The sequence below is a fragment of the Anser brachyrhynchus genome, assembly GCF_964034855.1.
Source record: "Anser brachyrhynchus genome assembly, chromosome: 27".
NCBI classification, from domain to species: Eukaryota; Metazoa; Chordata; class Aves; order Anseriformes; family Anatidae; genus Anser; species Anser brachyrhynchus.
The window spans coordinates 6879835-6900936 of NC_137720.1; the positions used below are offsets into that span (position 1 = coordinate 6879835).

The 21102-nt window shown below is 41.5% G+C and overlaps 1 protein-coding gene across 2 annotated transcripts; it reads right to left on the reverse strand.

Annotated features, from left to right (window-relative positions):
• Nucleotides 1-4856: 4856 nt before the first annotated feature.
• STK38 (serine/threonine kinase 38) lies at nt 4857-21021 on the reverse strand. Of its 2 annotated transcripts, none has more exons than XM_080569619.1 (14): nt 20777-21021; nt 19186-19318; nt 16905-16956; nt 16645-16767; nt 15989-16072; nt 13977-14100; nt 12923-13077; nt 11718-11820; nt 10965-11026; nt 10258-10375; nt 9936-10059; nt 9122-9217; nt 8795-8889; nt 4857-8163 (listed from the first exon to the last, which is right to left on the reverse strand). In XM_080569619.1, exons 1-14 carry the CDS (start codon nt 20994-20996, stop codon nt 8033-8035), a joined length of 1620 nt encoding a protein of 539 aa, XP_080425745.1. In that variant the 5' UTR covers nt 20997-21021; the 3' UTR covers nt 4857-8032. The 2 variants fall into 2 exon arrangements, with proteins under 2 accessions (XP_080425745.1, XP_080425746.1); XM_080569620.1 differs by lacking the exon at nt 20777-21021 and adding an exon at nt 20152-20550.
• Between the last annotated feature and the right edge of the window lie 81 nt (nt 21022-21102).

Genomic DNA, 21102 nt, shown 5'->3' on the forward strand with positions numbered 1-21102 from the left:
AAGTCTGTTTAGTAGCCTAAAGGATGTAAGAAGCTTTTGAGAGGTGGCTGTGCATATTAAAGATTTTCAGTTGTATCCCATCCTTGCTAAGACAAAAAAAAAAAAATCCAGTGGAGCTGAGTAAAATCCCTGACAGCATAAACCTTAGTCAAAATTTCCATGGGCTCTCTAAGAAACACTCTACTCACAGGACCTGTTGCACCTTTAAAAGGCCAGCTACTTTCTTCCCAGTTTGGAACTGATCGGACCCTTTTGCAGTCACGCAGGTAAGAAATATCAGTAGTAAATGAGACTTCAGTAGAAAAAAATGCTGGGAACAACTCTACTCTGCTTCTCCAAATGTGTTATAAGAGTCTGTATTTAAGGCTCTGTTCATTTTAGATTTGAGGCCAATGAAGCTGTGACTGTAAGGATAAACACAATCCAGGATTCTCTGAATCATAGAATGGTTTGGGTTGGAAGGGACCTTAAATATCATCTAGTTCCAGCCCTCTTGCCATGGGCACAATACCTCCCACCAGACCAGGTTGCTCAAAGCCCCATCCAACCTGGCCTTGAACACTTCCAGGGATGGGGCATCCACAGCTTCTCTGGGCAACCTGTTCCAGTGCCTCACCAGCCTCATAGTAAAGAATTTCCTCCCTACACCCAATCTAAACGTACTCTCTTTTAGCTTTAAGCCATTAGCCCTTGTCCTATCCTTACACCCCCTGACAAAGAGTCCCTCCCCAGCTTTCTTGCAGCCCACTGTAGGCACTGGAAGGCTGCTGTAAGGTCTCCCCAGAGCCTCCCCCTCTCCAAGCAGAACAACCCAAACTCCCTCAGCCTTTGTTGGAGAGGTGCTCCAGCACCTTCATCATCTTGGTGGCCCTCCTCTGGACTTGTTCTAATAGGTCCATGTCCTCCTTATGCTGGGGGCCCCAGAGCTGAAAGCAGGACTCCAGGTGAGGTCTCATGAGAGCAGAGCAGAGGGGGACAATCCCCTCCATCACCCTGCTGGCCACGCTGCTTTTGGTGCAGCCCAGGGTACGGTTGGTTTTCTGGGCTGCAAGCGCACATTGCTGGCTCGTGTTCAGTTTTTCATCCACCAGTACCCACAGGGCCTTCTCTTCAAGGATGCTCTCTTTCCACTCATCGCCCAGCCTGTGTTTGTGCTTGGGATTGCCCCGACCCAGGTGCAGGCCCTTGCACTTGGCCTTGTTGAACCTCATGAGGTTTGCCCAGGCCCACCTCTCAGTCCTGTCCAGGTCTCTCTGGATGGCAGCCCTTCCCTCCAGTGTGTTGACCACACCAAGCAGCTTGGTCTCATCAGCAAACTTGCCGAGGGTGCACTCAATCCCACTGTCCATGTCACTGACAAAGATGTTAAACAGTGCTGGTCCCAGCACTGACCACTGAGGAACACAGTTCTTCACTGGTCTCCACCTGGACATCGAGCTGTTGACCGCAACTCTGAGTGCGACCACCCAGCCAGTTCCTTACCCACTGAGTGGTCCAGCCATCAAGTCCATATTTCTCGACTTTAGAGACAATGATATTACGGGGGACAGTGTCAAGTGCTTTGCACAAGTCCAGGTAGGTGATGTCAGTTCCTCTTCCCCTATCCACCAGTGCTGTAACCCCATCGTAGAATGCCACCAGATTTGTAAGGCATGATCTGCCCGTAGTGGAGCCACGTTGGCCATCACCAGTCACCTCCTTACTTTCCATGTGCCTTAGCAGAGTTTCCAGGAGGATCTGCTCCATGATCTTGCCAGGCACAGAGGTGAGAATGAGTGGCCTGTCTTTTCCTGGGTTTTCCTTTTTTCCCTTTTTAAAAATGGGTGTTATGTTTCCCCTCTTCCAGTCAATGGGAAGTTCACTGGACTACCACAGCTTCTCAAATGTGATGGACAGTGGCTTAGCAACTTCCACCAGTTCCCTCAGGACCTGTGGTTGTATCGCATCGGGTCCCATGGATTTGTGTACTTTCAGGTTCCTTAGGTGGTCTTGAACCTGATCTACACGGGGCAGTTCATCATTCTTTCAGTTCCTGCCTTTGCCTTCTGGGGCCCAGACAATGTGGCTGGAGCTCTTGTTGGTGAAGACTGAGGCAAAATAGTCTTTAGGCCTCAGCCTTCTTCATATTCCAGGTGACCAGGTATCCTGTTTCCTTCAGGAGAGGGCCCACAATTTCCCTAGTCTTCCTTTTATGAGTGATGTACCGGTAGAACCCTTTCTTGTTGCCCTTGAAGTCCCTGGCCAAATTTAATTCTAAATGGGTTTGGGCTTTCCTAACCTGATCCCTGGCTGTTTGGCAATGTTTCAGTAGGCTGGTTTAGCTCAGTTATGCTAAGGCCTAGCTGGTCCTGTTCCTGCAGTATGGAGTTATCTCTGGGCTTGTTTAACTCCCTGCAGAGTGCATGGTGTTCAGCACAACCAGAGCCAAGCTGTCAGGCAAGCAAGCACAGGCCTGTGCTATGCAGCCACCATTTCTGGAGAGATTTTTGCATACCCAAGGCAGATTTGTAGCCAACTTTGGCAGAGTGCTGGTGCAAAGAAAAATTGAAACCGATTCAAAAAGATCAAGAGGAAGACAGCTCCCATATGTTCAGCACAAATGACTGGTGTTGAAACCTGTGCCGCTTATGCACCCAGTCATAACCTGATCATAATTAGCAAAATGGAGGTAGCTATCAGTCTGCCCCTAGAAGTTTAATTTTTTGTTGTTGTTGTCAGGGTTACATCAAGCAAATTTTTCATTATTTGCCACCCGTACAAACTGTAATACTTAGTATTGAAGTTTGTTGTTACTGTTTTGCTTCTACAGCTGTTTTATTTGTTTATTTTCCTCAGTGTAAGAAATGTGAACACATTGTGGTTAAGAGTAACAAAATGATCTCTGCCAAGGCATGTACTTGCTGATACATTTAGTTCCCATTTGTATGGATATAGGTTCCATTATTTGCAGTGTTTCTGTTGTTAGCTTCTTTCCTAAGTGCAGCAAATAGATTTCTTATTTTCATAAGTGCCTATGGGAAGATTTCCAAAAGTGCTTCAGGCCCTCCTGGGAATCCCAGGGGTTTTGATGCCTGGGTCCACATGACTACTTTTGAAAAGTCCTGCCCATGTGTTATTGGAGAAGTGTCCTTCAGTGTCTGCACAGAGGTGGTTTAAGTTGTGTGCAATCACTTTCCATTATTGCTGTAGATTAATTTGTATTCCTATAGTAGAGAAAGGAAGATGTGGCACACTAATCATCTAGCTAAGGGCCAGACCAAACCCACTACTTCCTTTAGTAAGTGAGATGTTCCACAAGTTGAGTAAAGGCAGTGCTGTGAGATTGTCGCTCCAACAGTGATGGAGCTTAGCTCCAGGCCCTATGGATTTTTTTTATTTATTTTTTGTGTGTTTATTTATTTTTACAGCAGTGTAAGTTTTAAGTAAATGTGTAGTGGTATTTACTTGGAGTTTACATTTGTTCTTCTCTAAGGACCTGAATGTGCTCGTTGTCGAGCACTACCCTATACTTCCAGGACTGTGTCAAGGAATCAGAAGCTGATCATCAGACAGCTTAGTGCTGTATTCTGCCAAAACAAATTTCACTGTTGTCTGTCCTTGATTCCAGTGTTAGCTAGGCCTGAAGGATTCAGACAGTTTGTTAGAAACAGTGACCCCAGCCACTTAAGTGAAACAAGCCCTTGCCTAAGGGCTAAAGGGTCAGTGTCTTGTAGGAACTTTCTGGTACTGTGTAATCAATTGCACTTATAGTAGGGGATGGAGTGATCTGTCTTCTGTGCAGTGTTTTGCAGACACTCCAAAAATCCTGTGTTCTTTATTGGCTTTTCCAAGTAATTAGAGATGCATTTTAGTTAGTTTGTTTAGTAGAGTGAATTCCATTGGAACACTGCGTCAAGTTGAGGAAATAAGCATTTGCTTTTTGTCCTTTTTTTCAGTTACACACCATTCAGGTACAACATCATTTGGTCTTATTCTAGATATGCTGAAACATTTGGTCTTATTCTAGATATACTGAAATGTTGACCATGGCATTTATGAACTCCTACAGATGTATGGTTTCTTCTGTGTATTAAAATATAAATTATACATGGCTTTTTAGGCTCTTTTATATGTTGTTTTAAATGTGGAGAATGGGTGTGGGGTAGATCACTAGGTGGTCGTGTTTCCTTGCTTCATAAAGTAAATGTGGTTTGTGACCCAGTCTTTGCTGTATATTGAATCATACAGAGCAGGGCTGGTTTGGCAGTGACCTCATCCAGCAGCTGCACAGAAGTATTGCTACCCCTTGTACTGAGAGGGCCTCGAGAAAGTTTGCCAACTTGATGTAGTGATGTCTTAAAAGCAGCACATAGCACAGGTACGAGACAGGGGTACTTAACCCACAAACTATGCAGCACATATGAAAGTGCTATTTTGGGTTAATATGCTGTGAAAGGAGCTTTCCAATTCTACCTTGTTCAGGAAAGCAGGAACAGGCCTGCCTTTTATTCCCTTCTTTAGTGTTAGATGTGTTTCAAGAGTTTTTTCAGTGGAGCTTGAGAAAGGAGGTGGAGTTTGTGAATAAGGTAGCATTTGTGAATAAGGCTGTAGGAAGCCCAGGGGGCATTTCATGGAGTTACTGAGGTAGATAGTAACAAGATCAGCACTTCCCTCTTTAATAGGGTGTTCCCTTATGTCAGCTCTGCATCTTTTAGAAATGCAATCTGCAAACATGGTCTACTATTGTAGTCTTATGCCCCAACAGCTGAGCCTAAAACCACTTTCAAGTCTGCCAGATAATCAAAAAGAAAGATTCCTTCCCTCAGGATTCCAGTTTGTAAAAAACAAACAAAACAAAACAAAACACGCTAGCAAAATTGTGTTTGCTCAGAGGATTTTATTTACACACTACAATGTAGAGATTGTTCCATAAAAAATTGGCTCCTCCAGCATCACACAATACATCTGCCAAGTTTTACAGTGCAATTTGGTAACAGTTTTTAAATATTTACAGAACACTTTTTCAAATTATAGGGTTAAGGCAGAATCAGGGCACAGTGATAAGAAACACTTAGTGCAGTTTTGTGTTAGGCATAATACAAAGGTGAACTGGCATCAAAACTCAAGTTCTGATTCATTGGAAATCCAGATTAGAATTATTCCTAGAAGTCCAGCTAAAAAAAAAAAGGGCAAAAATAAACCAAATAAACCCTGCTTGCAGCTTGAAAAAGAACTAAATACATAAGACAATATGCATCAATACGTAAGCCAGCAGCTAATAAAAATGTTTGGCTAACACACTGGTGAGGGAAGAGGTATACAAAAATCTTAGTCTGTTAGCAGTGAAATAAGGATCCTGGAAACAACAGGTTGTTGGTAAATGCCTGTAATAGGAAGCAGGCTTATGATGCAACTGAGATACAACACCTACCACTGGAAAGTGATGTCCAAGGCTTTCACAGGATTATATGCAGACATCCAACTCCTACTGAAAGACACAGGAATGAGGTACCCAACTGTTGCTTGCACTTCTGAAAAACTTCACCTTTTTACCTCAAAAAAAGTGAACAATCTGAGGTTTCAGAAGACCTTAAAACGTGTACACTAAAAATGCAAAATACATATTACTATGAAGGCTTTCACAGCACATTATCACAGCTTATAATTGTATAGTTTCTCTTATCTTTGGTATTTATAAATAAAAATTCCAGTCCCTTTACTAAAGGGCTATAATGCAGCTACTGTCTCAAAATCATTTACTCCTAATCCACAGCAATTTTAAAAGATTTTGCTTTGTTAAGTTTTCAGGCAGTAACTAAGCTGTTGTTTTGTTTTGTTTTTTAAGCATTTCAGTATTAATACCTCTCAATTTTCCAGTGGTTTATAAAGCAACATTTTCCAATGGTTAAAAGAAACTGCAGGATAAGGAGAGAGAACAGTTCGAGAAGTAGCTATCAGCCCTCCATGAAAGATAAAGAGGGTAGAGTAGGGTATTACTGACTAGCTGATAAAAAGCCTGATCCTATAAATCATTACCCCAGTTAGCCCTTATTCATATGAGTAATTGCTACTGACTACAGTATTCCTCGTACTTCTATTAAGGCTACTCTTGCAGTTCAGGTTTTTAGGATCCATGTGGTATCTATCATCTAATTACGGCAATTCATTTAACTCCTAGGACACACAATAAGCACAAGGAGATGGTTAGGGAGATGATGCTAATGAGTTATCACCCTGTCTTAGCTATATACAGTGCTTTCTGTCCCCCCGAGTCAGTCCTTCATGATGGCACTCAATTCAAAAGACATCTAGGTGAAAATTCCCTAAAAGCACCAAAAAAAAATTCATAACAAACCCTATTTTCTTCAATTTCCTAATCTAGAAAGTTAGGACTAAACATAACTGAAAGCCTTCCTATTACTATGAAACACTGCTCCAGCTTTGTTTTGTTTCTAAACAGCTTTTCTGTCTGTGCTATGCCTTTAGTGTTCAGCACCAATAAAAGTTATCAAGAATCTTAGTTCAAATTGATAAATGCTTTTAGAAACCTCAAAGTTTTAAAAACTTCTAATTGCAAATTACAGGCTAGTACCAGGCAGGCCCAAAGGTTAATGCCACCTGCCACTGGAACTGCAGAGTTAACTACACGACGGATGCTCATGATTATAAATTATTATAAAAATTAATCAACATTATAAAAAGCTCAGCTGAGGCAGAATCCTCCTTCCCAAAATGCAGCGATGTTCTCAGAGATGTTTAGGCAAGGAAAGGCACCTTGGGGCTCTCCTGGAGAGCATCCTGACCATAACTGAATGTACTTTTATAAGTTGCATTAGACAAAATTCCAAGAAGAACATAGTGGGTCCCACCACTCCAAAGCTGACCCCATGAAGCACTGTCTCAGAGGACTACAAGGACAGCTGGTTCAGTCACGACAGCAAGAGGAGTTCTAAAGGAAATCAAGGAGGCCTTGGTCAGCAAGACTTATGGAATAATTTAATACTGTTTTGCTCAAAACGAAGAGCAAAAAGGCCACAGAAGACAGTTTTGTCTAAAAAAGATGAAGATGCCAATCTTAAAAGTGGCCAAAAGTTGGCAGCATCAGGATCCAAAAACCTCATGGCTGACCCAGCTGTACCCAGCATGCCTACTACCAACGATCAGGTTAAATGAGTTCTCCTCCCTTTTCGCTGCCCTTATTCCAGATCCACTTGTGTTATTAGCTGTAGTCTTCATTATCTGCATTGCTTATAGATCCATCTTTTCACACAGCAACTGAAAACTGCTGGTGCTTGGTGGAGGAAGTGGCCCGTTTCTCTTATTACTGTATAGGAAAAAAAAAAGTGTTGCGCAATTTTTTTAATTTAGAAAAATATTAAATGGCTTGAGGGTCACTTTTAGTACCAAAAGTAAAGTGCACTGCAACTTGAGGCCACTGCAACAAAATTAAGAAAGGCTATTGAAGAGGATTCCACGTAGCATTATAAAAAAAACACTATTACAAACTAAAGTTAAGGCAATACATGTTGTATCTTTCCACTAGATAGTTTACCGGAGAATTGTCTGCCTCAAGCTGTAATTATTGCTTTATTGCCATTATACTGAAGTCCACCTGGAAAACAGTGCTGGTAGAACTGGCAGACTGAATATGTTACTTAATGCAGGACTGGCAAAATCATCCATATAAACATCACATGCTTTGCAATGTCAAAGTGAAGGCCTTCTCAGATCTCCTGATGGATTGTACAGTCTGGCAAAGAATTTAAAAGGAAAACTCAAAACTCTTGCTCCTGAAGCAGCAAAACATGCTTGCAGCAGAGATGACATTTTGTGGAAGTTTTCAATGGTGCAGAAAGAACAAATCCTTAGTAACAGCCAGAGTGTGTAACAAAAGAGGGTCTTGAAGTCGTCTCCAAGAGGCGATAGCCCTCAAGTTTTCTTTAAGAAAATGATAATAATAAAAAAGATAAAAAGTTCTTTTATGGGTTAAAAAAAACCCCAAGGTACAGAAACAAAATTCCATGGTTCAGAAGTTGTCCTAGGTAAAGGTTAATTACTTTCCTGTTTTCATATAGGATGGTATTGCTCCTCGGGCTGTCAGGCCCTCAAAACGCTTGTATGTATAATTGATAAAAACCCAGTCTTTGTTCTTGTAGTCAGTATCTGGATGGTTACTTGTTGCCACTGAAAGACATAGGAAAAACAAATTACTATTTGGAGACTGCAGTTTATTTTCACACAAAACACTGGATGGAGAGCAGGGAAGAATGCTTCTAAAGAAAAAAAAGTATCATAGAGGTAGGCACTCAGTTTCATTCTACAACACCAATCAAAAACTGCAATAATGTGTGTTTTTTAAACACTTGGACAAATGTTTGAATATGCTTGGATGTGCAATACAAGGATCCTTAAAGATTTACACCAGAACATATTGTCCCCATCTGTCCCACCCTCTTCCCACCCATATTAACTGTTAGACCTACTAGCAAGAATTAGCCAGTGCAAGGAGGTACTTGCAGCACTGGGCTCAAAGGTCCTGCTGAAATCTGAATTTGCTGGGAGCTTTGTTGCTTCTTAGAGATGCCCATTCTCAAATGGCTTCCAATTCCCTCACAAGTCTGCATCCCAACTCCCAGTACCCAAATTAATAGCCTGCACACCCCTACATCAAAGACTACCAGCTAACAATTTAATCATGCTTAAAAAAATAAAAACAAAACACCCTAGGATCTCACTGGTAGGATTGTGTGATTCTCAGAATAACAGGAATGTCACATTATTCTACTGGAGAAGAGGAAAAATCAAAAGCATTTACCTGTTGGTTTAAGGATATCAGATTCTGGAAATTCATCGAAGTTTGAGGTATCATCAATGCTTTTAATCTCTATCGAAATCGCAGCAGGTCTTTCCCTGCCAATAAGAGCAGATTCAGCATCAAAATTTCAAAGGCAGGAGAAAGCAGGATTCATATGCTTCCCACTTCTTAACAGACTCAAAGACAGAAGGCGCCTAGACCTCCAGCAAGCTTCAGATAAGGCCAAAAATATTCTCAGCCACATCTAGATATGATAAACATCAGTCAAGTTGTTCATTCCTGCTGAACAGGAGGACCAGCAGCTAGTTTTTCTGCAAAGCATCTTACCTTATATGCTCCCAGTCAACCCCTTCAAAGAATGGGTTACTCTTTATTTCCTCCACACCAGATGCACCAATTCTGTGCTCCCATTCACAGCAAAATCTGGGATGGAAGGAAGAATGAAAATGAAGGAAAAATGAAAGCATTCCATCCAGAAATGGAATGGCTTTCCAAACTGATACTACTGTGGTTTCCTAACATATACATGGAAAAGGCTAAGAACTGCCACTTCAGAAACAACACATGAAGTGTGCTTAGCAACATCATGCCAAATGCTGCAATTAAGATGCAGTATTCCTTCAAAACTGGATAATGTGCCCTTTCTGTTTCAGGACAAGCATAGATTAGGAGAACACACAAAGTCTGAAAAGCTAGACATTTATATTTTTGTCCTGAGAATGGATAAGTGATTGAAAATACTGGATGTAGAAATAAAAATGAAAGAGTCAGCATGCATTAGAATGTGCGTATGCTCCAGTACACGCAATGCCAAAACTCTTGCTATGTTAAAAAGCTGGCTCTGGCAAAAAGAGTAAGTCACTTCCAAGAGAAGCTTGTAGACAAAATAAAAAGCAGAAATGTTCACATTTTGCCAGACTAGCAGCACTTACATGGGTGCTCCTTTTTTAGCATAGTTCAGTCAAGAGTTCCACTGAGAGACAAATGTATTTGATTAGGGAGTTCAGCATTTGATTAATGTGCTTAACTAAATATGTAGCTGTCAATCATTTTTCCCATGTGAAGCAGGCTATTGAAGCTATAGAACAGTTTGCAAGACAAAATTAGTATTGTATTAACTGGCAAACCATATGAATGGCACCTTAAAATAAGATCCTTTGCTTTATCAGATATTGGAACCTCTGGAGGAAATGTGAGTGTCTCTTTCCAATTCATTACTTTCTTGTACGTTTCCTGAGGAGTCTCAGAACAGAAAGGTGGATAACCTGAAAATAAAAATGCAATCTTGTAAAAAGCAAAAATAATTCTTTTAGTTACTGAAGTCTACGCTGCAACAGTCAGAAGACTTCTCATAAACTATGCAAGCAGCAGATGCTTTGAGATCCTGATCCCAAACACATAAATACAACTGATATCCTGCACCACGATTCCTCCTAAGAACTTAGGCATTGCCTGTTTCTTACCGATCAACATCTCATACATGATGACCCCAAGTGACCACCAGTCGCAAAGCTTGTTGTAGCCTGTCTGCATGAAAACTTCAGGAGCAATGTAATCTGGAGTTCCCACAGTAGAAAAAGCCTGAAACAAATAACATCAGTTACATATCTTTAGAGAAAACTTACTGCTATGGAAGTGGAACTTGAGCAACAATGGTTATTTTGAGAAAGACATCAGATTGTCTGTAAGATCCCTATAAAATAAGATCTGTAAGACCTTATGTCTGTAAGATCACTATAAGATAGTCAAAGTTGATTAAAGGCTTTCTTTCAAAATATGTAAAGAAAAAAAATACAACATGCTTACCTCAAGGAGTCTTAAAATACCACCAGGGAAATAGGTAAAGGTACCTTTGTCTATATATATACACACACCTCAAAATGGATCACTAGCTCATTGTTATCTTGCAAATGGCAAAAAACATTAGTTTCAGCTAGGAGGCATCAGCTATTAATGTAACAATTACAGCAGCACTATCTCAGGCACAGCTGTTCAGCAGCTGGATGAAGGACAAACAAGAGTTACTCCTCTTTTAAAAAGAAAGAGGTGAGTTTTTACTCCAGCCTTGTTCAAAATTCTGACATGGATTAATGCCTGTTGTTTAACTGTATGTACTGTTTGAAAGCAATTAGCTCAGAGATCATTTCAAAACAGGTAAATTGTCACTTACCAACTGCCGTCTATTTCTCTTCCATGTTTCTGCTTTCCGTTTGGAATTCATGTTCTGGAAAGCTAAAGGAGATTGGAATATGGATGAATGAATCCTACCAGTCATCCAACACACATATATTTTTTTACTCCAAATCCATCGCACTACTTAAGAAAATCGCCCTTCCAAGATCAAAAAGTTTGCTGGGGCCCGGACAAACAGCTCATTTTGTATTCAGCTGTGCCAGTAAGGGGTTACAGTCCCGACATGCTCATCAGCATAGACCAACACGCTAACCTGCCTCAGCCTTGCCTTGCTCAGTTTACCTGGCACAAGTTAAAGGTGCATGCAGAGGCAGACCAGAGTGGTCAGCAGCCTCTAGGAGGCAATTGCTAAACTCCAAGTTATTCCTCTTGAAAAAATGACTGAATATTCATAGACTACATGCACATTTCTTAATTCAAGTCACACGTGTGATACAACTAGCATCTACGAGTTGCACCAAATTTTCGTTTGAGGTTTACTATGCATGTTAAGAAGGGCTACCTCAGAATCCATCTGAAAAACAAACTTTTGGAAATGAAGCTATGTGTGTACAATAAAGTAACTGAGATTATTTTTATAAAAGAAGTCTTACAGAAAATCAAAGCTATACTTCAAGAGGCAATGTTACGATTACACTCAAACTGCAGTCTTCTATCTTCACATTGAAATGTGTTTTATCAGGCACCAAGAGCAGGTATGCAAATACCCTTCCAAAGCCAAATAACTTACTGAAGTCACTAGGAAGACTATGGTTCAAGTTTCTATAAAACTCTGTTCTGTGGGCTTTCTTTAGTCCAGTGCACAGACCAAAATCTGAAAGTTTCACGTGGCCCTAGAAACAAAAACGCCCAAAATACAAAAACAGTATGAGAATTATCATAGCAAGTAGTTTCATACTTCTTTCCAGTCCCTTTACTTTTCTGTAATAAATAGATGCACTCTTTTTCGTTACTCGTTTTAGCATAAGACTGGATACATACACGCAGAATCAAGCTATTAGTATTTTCTTCACTACTGTCCAGAGAAAGACTATTTATTAGCACCAATTTACTTCAAGAAGCCTCTGCTCGGGCAAACTGACTGCTTCAGAGTGAAAGCAAATGTCTCCAGAGGGAGCTGTAGTCCCTGGATTGTGCAATGACTGCTAGATAGAAGAAACAGCTTGGATCTGTCCCAGGGCATATTGTCACCACACTGATTAGGTGTGATATTTTTTTCCTGTAACCGAAATGTCCATCCTTTCTGAAGTCTTGAATTTATCTGTGCCTAGATGTAGACATACTGAATTACAGCAGTAATTCCAACAGCGCTGGCTGGTCTGCTGGCTAGCAGAATATAATTATTTATTGTTGGCACTGTTCCAAACAAGCTAATTTTAAGCAAACTTGTAGTGAGCAATAGGACAGCAGAACAATCAAGCTTTCTGTAAACTACCTCCAGTAACCATCTAGAAGCAATCAGGTAACCTGATGAAATAAGTCTTCAGAAATACATCCTGATTCAGAGGAAGATATCTCTGCGTCTCACTAATGCAGCACTCAGATCCTTCATATTTGATACTATCGTGTACCCAGTAACTGGCAAGGGTGAGCATAACAGATGGGAGACCAAAAGGAAACATCTTTGACTAAGAGGGGAGAACTGAAACTGTGTATTTCAAATTGCAGCTGAAATAACCAACAATAGTTTAAACAACTGTCACAAGAGAACTCAGAAGTGTGGTATGAATACAACAGGACGCAGAGGTGGTCTTTACTGGCTCTTCCCCACCACCCCCAGCAATATGGCAAATACGCCTTCAAAGACGAGGAGAAACAGGGCTATGAAAACAGTACTGTTTTCTTTCACAGTTCTCAACACTAGTTTAGGTCAATATTAAAAATTACAAGACCTATTTACTACTACCAAGCCGTTGGCCAGTGGTTAGTGCATACCTTGCTATCCAGAAGAAGGTTGTCTGGTTTGATATCTCGATGGATAAAACCTAACTGATGAATAGAATCAATGGCTAGCACAGTCTCGGCTATATAGAACTGCGTCTCTTCTTCTGTTAGTGTGTCCTTTTTCATCAACAACGTCATCATATCACCTAGAAGCATCAACCCCACCCCAACAGCAAAGGTAAATACAAATGACTTTGTATACAGACACACAAACTCCAATTTCACTGATTTTGAAGGCATTTACAAAGAAAAGAACTAAGCTTTGAAATCCTTGGGAAATCTAAATTGATTTAATATAAAGAAATACATCCAATTTCCCAGCACTTCCAAGAGTTAAACTTGTATTTTCCTTCATATCACTGTATGTGAAAGGCTTGTATTGTAGTTGCATTACGTTTATTGAAACAGCTAAACAGCACAGAGATGAGATAACGGCATAGAAACATCCCTTAAACAAGAGTCAGCTGTGGACAGCCACTCTTGACTATACATCCGAATCACTGATTAAAATACATACTTTCAGCTACAGAGCTGTTACAAAAAAAACAGACTGCGTTTGTGCAGCGTCATTTCAGAAAGCATTCTTGTTTGTATTCACATACATGTATTACAGGCTTTCAGTACAGCTTAAGTGTTACAGCAGTGTTAGCATTCAAGGACAAACATTCATCCTCTGAAAAAGGACCTTAATTGTTTCTGCTGCAGGCCAGCTAAAAGCAAAGGGTTAGGAAATCAAAAGCTGATGATGGTTCTACAGATAGCTAGCGAAGAGTAAGAATAAGAACTAGCAGACTATTAAGGCTGCATCTCAAACATCTGCAGCTAGTACACACAAGCAGATAAGCTAAAGCCTGACCTGAAGACCTTAGTACTCTTAACTCTTAAAAAGAGAAATTTTTAGGAATGTCTTGTATCCTCACAAATGTGCAGTACAAACAGCAGTGTACAGTAACCACACATACTCTAGTCCCAGCCCGCATCTGTAATTAAGAGATTACAAATTCAAAAAGAAAAGAAAAGCAGCCTTTTCATTTCATGTGATTACCTCCAGGCAGGAACTCCATGATAAGGTAGAGGTTTAGCTTATCCTGAAAGCTATAGAACATTTTCACAACCCACAAACTGTCTGCCTCCACTAGAATGTCTCGCTCTGCACGAATATGGCCAACCTGTAGATATACATATGCATTTGATTAATTACAAGCCTGTCTTTTTATAAGATGTGTTTACTTCACAGACAATTCAAGTATTATATTAAAAAGCATCAAATATTGAAAAGACAGCAGCCAAACTTCTGCATGAAGGCAGAAACACCATCTAAGTTTCAACAGTTTCACCCCTAGATATTTTCAGGTAGTAAAATACGGTAACATTGAAGAACAAATCCAAAAAATATTCTTTTGACAGAAAAAAAGATGAGCTTTCAATAAACTGCTATATTTTTCTGGACTGTTTCTTCTTCCCTCCCCCGTCCAAATCTGATAAATCCCAATGAGCACCAACTCGACATTAGCCTTGATCAAGATCCAAAAGACCCTTTTACGCTCTGAAGCTTCCACTGGAAAGTTTACAGGGGCTTTTGCCTTCATTCACACTTGAATAACTTCTATATTTCTTGTTAGACTTCTGCTGCCATACGTTAACGTATATAGAAGGGCAAGAATGCACAAACCTCATTTTTTAAAGCAAGAAATCAAGCTAGAGAAATTTAAACTACCAGCCTGAACAACAAGATTCTATACAGAAAGATAACCTACATTTACATTTTTATTCTTTCAACTCTTACAGCATCTAAGTTGTCTTCAAGTCAGAAGTGTACATGTGATACTATGAAAACATTTGTCTTAAAATTAGTTAAATAACAGACCACTCCAAACACAATTTATTACCATGGGAAGATCCAGAAAGAGAAACATATGGTTTATTATATAAGCAGCTTAATCCTATACGAAGAAAATTTAAATTTTTGTGAAAATTTCTAACAATTAGATCTCTCAAGAACTAGCTCTATTCTAAAAAGTTAACTCATCCTTCAAGATAGAGCTTCAGCTTATTCCAACAGATTTAGACTCAAGCACTAATTTAGCAGCGCTGCGTAAAGTTCCTGTGCGAGAACACTGCTGTTTGTTTTTTTGAATGAGTACTTCCCGAAATGGAAACCAGTTCCTAATTTTTTGAAACACACAGAGTGCTTCCCAGATTCATCCCAGCGCTGAACAAGAAATGATTGTGTCAGACAATATTCCCACAAGTACTAGCAAAGATAAGCCTTAAAAACAGAAAATGCCATTACTTTATGTACATCAGTTGAGTCGGAATTCTAGTTGCCATACCACTTTGATATTTATATCTGATTGCATAAATCAGAAACACAGTAAACCACCTATTTGATGTCTGTATTGAATCATCTACACGTAATGGTAAAAGCATATGTAACATACTGTTACATATATAGGTATCATCAGATGTATCATCGCAAACTGATGAGGAGGAACATACAACCATCTTTATGTATCTGATTTCATTTGAGGACTGACCTAGTTTTCGGAAGACTCCTCTGCTTCCCCATGCTTTCAAGTAGAAACTGGGTTCAGTCCTACCTTGCTTCAGTATGAAGAGTCTCTTGGAAGAGAGTTACAATTGCAACTTCCATGAGGACTAAGCACAGCATTAGAGGTTGTTTTTAAAACGCTATTCCAACCATTCAGCAACATACAACAGTATTTATTTATAGCCTGTCACCACTACTATAATCCCATTTATTGGAAAACTATATATTCAAACTTTAGCATTGTTACATGGAAAGGCGTAATAAAATAAATAAGCAAACAGAAAAGGCTTGACCAAACCCACTAGAAGACAGTCCTTATGAGTTCATACAACAATTTTCTGTCCAATTTCCTCCACACAAAATGGGGAAAAAATCCATGTAATTTTTTAGATAGTAAACCTAGACACCTAGATGCCCATTACTCCTCTCTACACATACATCACAATTACCTCCCAAAGTCACTTAAATCACAGACAGTAGCACCACTAGTTAAGGTGGCTATTCACCTGCTCTTTTTCAAGCATATCAGCTTTACGGAGTATTTTCATTGCATAAACATGCCCCGTATCTTTCTTCTGGACAAGTCGCACCTAGAAAGTATGTAAAAATTTGAGTCAAACCAAGTATTATCACCACACATCTTCACGGTTTTGGGTAGGAAGCCCTTGGCCTCTGTTTCATGAAATCTTATCAGACTATAAGAACAAAAAAGCGTTACATAGTATATGGTAATGGCAAACAAGTTCTCTTAACTGGAAGAGATTAAATCATCGTAACAGAGATGACATTCAGCAACCACGCACCTAAATTAGATGGTCCAAAGCCACTTTCTCCAAAAAAGGCCACTAGAACAGAGCATTGCAAGTGACCCTCCAGCCCCCTCTGTTCTCGAAGACCAGCCCCAGGAGATCAGAATGAAAGTACACTGCCAAATTTGTATTTAGGTTGCCCATCAAGTTCTTTTCAACTGCATTAATGTTCCTTTAAAGCATGTAATGTTTTTAAACCAGTATTTTGTAGGCATAAAGACGTTACCACATCTTAAGCTAAAACTACTCTGCAGTTCCTACAACATTTATCTTTCACTTGTGTGAACTACATAAGATTTTGGCAAATACCAGCGTTATTTGAAAATACTTGTAGTCATCTTTTCTACACTTACCTCTCCAAATGCTCCTCTGCCTATTACTTTTAAAGATTCAAAGTCTTCCAAACCAAGCCTTGTTCTCTTAAGGCGAAGAAATTCTGTTTCTTTTTGTGCGTGTGCTGACCTCCTGATTCTCTTCTAAAGTTTATGGAAAAGATAACAAGGCTGCAGTTAGACTCCATGCAGATCAAAGCAATTCCAAGTAAAAATGCTAGGTGTATAAGCAAATCACTTGTACTACTAAACCATTAAAATAATTTTCCCATATTAATTACCTCTTCATCTTTTAAGCCTTCTTCTTCCATCATTTGTTCTAGCTTCTTTTGTCTAAAAGAGACAAATTAGAAGAAAGTTGAATCTTTTAACATTTTTTTTAAAATCACATGCACATATCCAACACCTTTGGGCTGTGCTTGCTGTGAAAGGAGGATGTAATGCCAGCAAGTAACAGTATATCTGATTCTCCTTTATATATCATTTACAAGACTAATCTTGAATAATCTAGTGTTACTGTTTTACCATTCTAGCCAATTTACCATTCTAATTTCAATAATCTAAATCTCCCTTGAGCTTCACGTCTTAATCAAGTATGTATTCTCATTGTATAGGAACATAGATCCAGTTCCTGTCTCTCTGAGAGCTGGATAAGTCACTTAAGGCCAAAGCCGTAATAAATATTGAATCACCAAGGTCTCACTTATTCCAGGGACAATTAGCTATCTAAACAGCTTTGTGGAGCTGTACTGAATTTCTCAGCACCTCAGACGCATTACATGCAAAATGTTACTCTCTATTTCATAATACCTGAGATATTCGAAATATTTGGGAAAAGGACACATCAATACATATTCTCCCACCTAGAAGATCAGAAATTATTTGGGAGCAAAGAAAGAAAGGAAATAAAACTTCATGGGGGGAAGAGAGGGAAATGCCTTAAGGGATCATACGTTATTATTACCCTGTGGGAACTTTTTCCCAACAGTGATGATCACATTAATAGCTCTGAAACTCCAGAACAATTGGGGTTGTGGTTTTGGTTTTTTCTTTGCTCCCCCCACTCCTCTCCTGCTCATATTGTTTTGCACAACATTGCAAGTGTACTAAAATATTCCCTGTCTTTATGCAAGTCATCCATTGCAAGATCCTCTTCCGGTCTCCTGCCACTACACAGCTGCTGTGATGTGATAATATTTTGAGCTATTGCTTCAACAATCAGGCACATTTAAATTGCTCTGCCTTTATTTAAGTATCCAGTCATCCAATTTCATACTCAAAACAGTGATTCCAGTAGCAAAAAAAGACTGCTGCTGCAACACCCATAATTAAGTAGCTCAGCATGACTGAGTGATGCTGAAATTCCCCTAAACATCCTTAATAGGCCCTATCTGTGCTTCAGTGAAAATTTTATCAATAGCATTTAAACTCCAAATTGCAGAGCCACAGATACATCAATCTTTTTTTTTATTTTTTAAAAGAAGTATACCTTAGTACGTTTGTTCAAATTTTTAGAAGAAAACTGTCATTGAGGTTTTTGAAGTACACACTAACACTCATAATAAAAAAGCAAGAACTATGCAAAGACAAAGCAAGGAATTAAATCAGTAACATCTTCTGTTTTGATTAGGCCTCAAGCTCTCATTAATTTGAAATTTTGGAGAAAATATGTACACAAGATAGTATTTATTTCTAAATTGCTTCCTCATTTCTGCAGTTATTGTAGTTAGCAGGCAATCCTCTTGGAACAAGTTGGATTTTTGGCAGCAAGTCTGCAGTCAAATAAACACTGAACCTTTTTGAAAATTCTGATTATAGACTACATGGCAAGCTGGGAGCATGCCAGAAGTCCCAGTGCTACAGCTTGAGGGTATTCAGCAAATCAGAGGGTTCCAGCCAAAAGAAAACAAAAATAATATTTCTCAGATAAATTACTTGGCATATTTTGACCAATATATTTAGAGAGATGTGATAGGTTCTGTTAACTCAGACAAGAAGTAAGCCTTAGGTGACAGCTCTTACAGCAATCTTTCATTGCCTTTCAGATTACCTTCCCTTATCAGGCAACTCAGTGACAGTTTATAACCCAAGCTGAAACTGATGCTATAAAATTGATTTTAAATATTACAACCAGGTACGTAAAATGAGAACAGGCAACAGAACAGACACAGGCGGGACAAACACTTGTAAATGTTGGCTTTCAGCTTCAGAATTGTATTTGAATGATGCCAAGCATATCTTAGGGTTAGTTTCTACTTAGTCAAATAATCAAACACACTTTAAATAATAAAATAAAAATTGATAACAGTCCTATCACTTTTGCATTTGCAAGCACATTTCAATTTATTTCAGAAGAAACTCCAGCCTAAATTACCGTGGGATTCAGAAATCCAGCAGTTGCCTCTGGATGCTCATGCCAAGCCACAGCCAGGTACCCATCTCAGGAGCTTAGGTACATGCTCAGCATAGATTTTCTATTTTTGCTCCAGATCCAGACAACTAAACGCAGTTAGTATGTGTGTCTGGCTCATATCCAGGAATGGAAGCAAGAAAGATTTTTACCTCATCTCCCGTTCTTCATGCTGTGCAATGAGATTGCTATAGAAGTTTTCTAATGTCACCTTTGTCATTGTGACCCGCTCCTTGGTGTGGTTGCTCATGGATGAGCACGGTGTTGGGCCTGTCATTGCCATGGCTATTAGGAAAGAAAAACGGAGGAAACATTTGACATAGTAAATGACAAATAACCTTCAAACAAGAGATACAATCAGTTAAGAGATGCTTATTCACAGAGACCAGAATTACGATTTTAACAAAATGCTGGCAGCCCAGTTGCCCAAACGAGGACTAAACAGGGAAAAGTCTTGCAAAAAAAAAAGGTACAAGTCAAGCTTCCTGTTTTGAACATTTTTGATCTGAGAGTAAGAGGGAAGGAAGCTTAAGAAACGCGATGCCTCAAAAACCACAATTTCAGGCACCACTGAAAATGTTTATTTCTCCCAATATTTTCTCTCTTTCAGCATTTCTCCAATGAACGCTGAAAGCTCAGAACATCACACCAATCTACGCAATCCAGAAGCTCCCTTTGACCCTTGCAGAAATAAATCCAGCAGTTGCCTGCCAACTCCTTGGCTATGAAATTCTGATTCAAAATCCTGAAATTCTGATTCAAAGCCCTGAAAGCCATCCTGCTAACAGAACAACTGAGGAAGGAGAAAAAGGTATTCAGCAGATTTTAAGCACTCTCCCTTTTACTGAATGACTTCACACAGAAACCCAGTAAAACACAGTCGCTGCCTTTGAGCAAGCTGGAGTCAAACAATCCACACTCACCGAAGACCTAGTTTAAGTTCCCTACATTTACAAACCGGATTCTCTCAAGAAATGTGTCAGTGTGCCCCTCGCAACTGGCAGCACAGCTTCAGGGCATATTTGACAACCTAACTCTGCTTTCTAAAACGCAACTGCGGTTCAAAGATTCGAAGCGTAAATCTGCATCTCAGCCCAGTTTCCCCGGCGGCAGCGTACCTGCCGGGGAGGTGACCGAGCTGTGTCACCGTTACCCGGCAGGTTGGACGCCTCCCGTTTTGCCAGGACCGTTTCACGAGCCACCCTTTGCCGCTTACTTTCCGCAGCTCCTTGTAAGGCGCCGCCGCGCCGCTGCGAGCCCCCCCCGCCTCCGAGCCCCTTCGGCCACGTTGCCCGGGGCGGCGCCGGGCCCGGCCGAGGGGGAGCCGCTGCCGCCGGCGGACAGAGCGCGGAGGCGACCTGACAGGAGGGGGCTGCGGGGGCCTCACCCGCGGACGGGGAAGACGAGCGAGAGCGAGAGGCTGCAGCGCCGAGCCGAGACAGGTGCCGCGGGCTCGGCGGCACCCGCGGAGAGCGGCGGGGCCGGGCGCTCCCGGACGGCGGCTCGGCACCGGGGAGCGGACGAGGCGGCCGCCGCCGGCCCGGGACGCGGAGGGCACCCGGGCCCCCGGCCCGCAGCTCGCCCGCCCCCAGCCCCATCGGAGGCGGAAGCCCGGGGGGGGAGGACGGGGGCGGGGTGCGGCCGCCCTGCTGCCCACCGCCGCCGCGGCAAAGGGCCCCGGGGGGGGGGTGGACACGGAGCACCGGCATGGCAGCAGTGGGCCGACGAGGCGGCGGCGCTTACCGGAGCCCCCCGGGAAGGGGGTGGCGAGGCGCTGAACGCGGCGGCAGGATGCCGTCGGCACAGCGACGGCGGGGCGGGGCGGGGCGGGGCCGGCGGGCGGGGCCGGGGCCAAACGGACCGCGCGCCCCCGGGGAGCAGCGCCCCAGCTCCGCCGCCGCCCCCCCACCCTGACGGCGACGCGGACGGGCCGAGCTCCGGGGACCCCTAGCGCAGCGCGCATGCGCCACCATCCTCCCGGCCCCGCCCCCCCGCCCCGCCCGCTGCCCAAGGGCGGGGGCTGCCGCCAGCCCCACGCTCCCCGCCCACGACGCAGGCGCGCGGCGGTT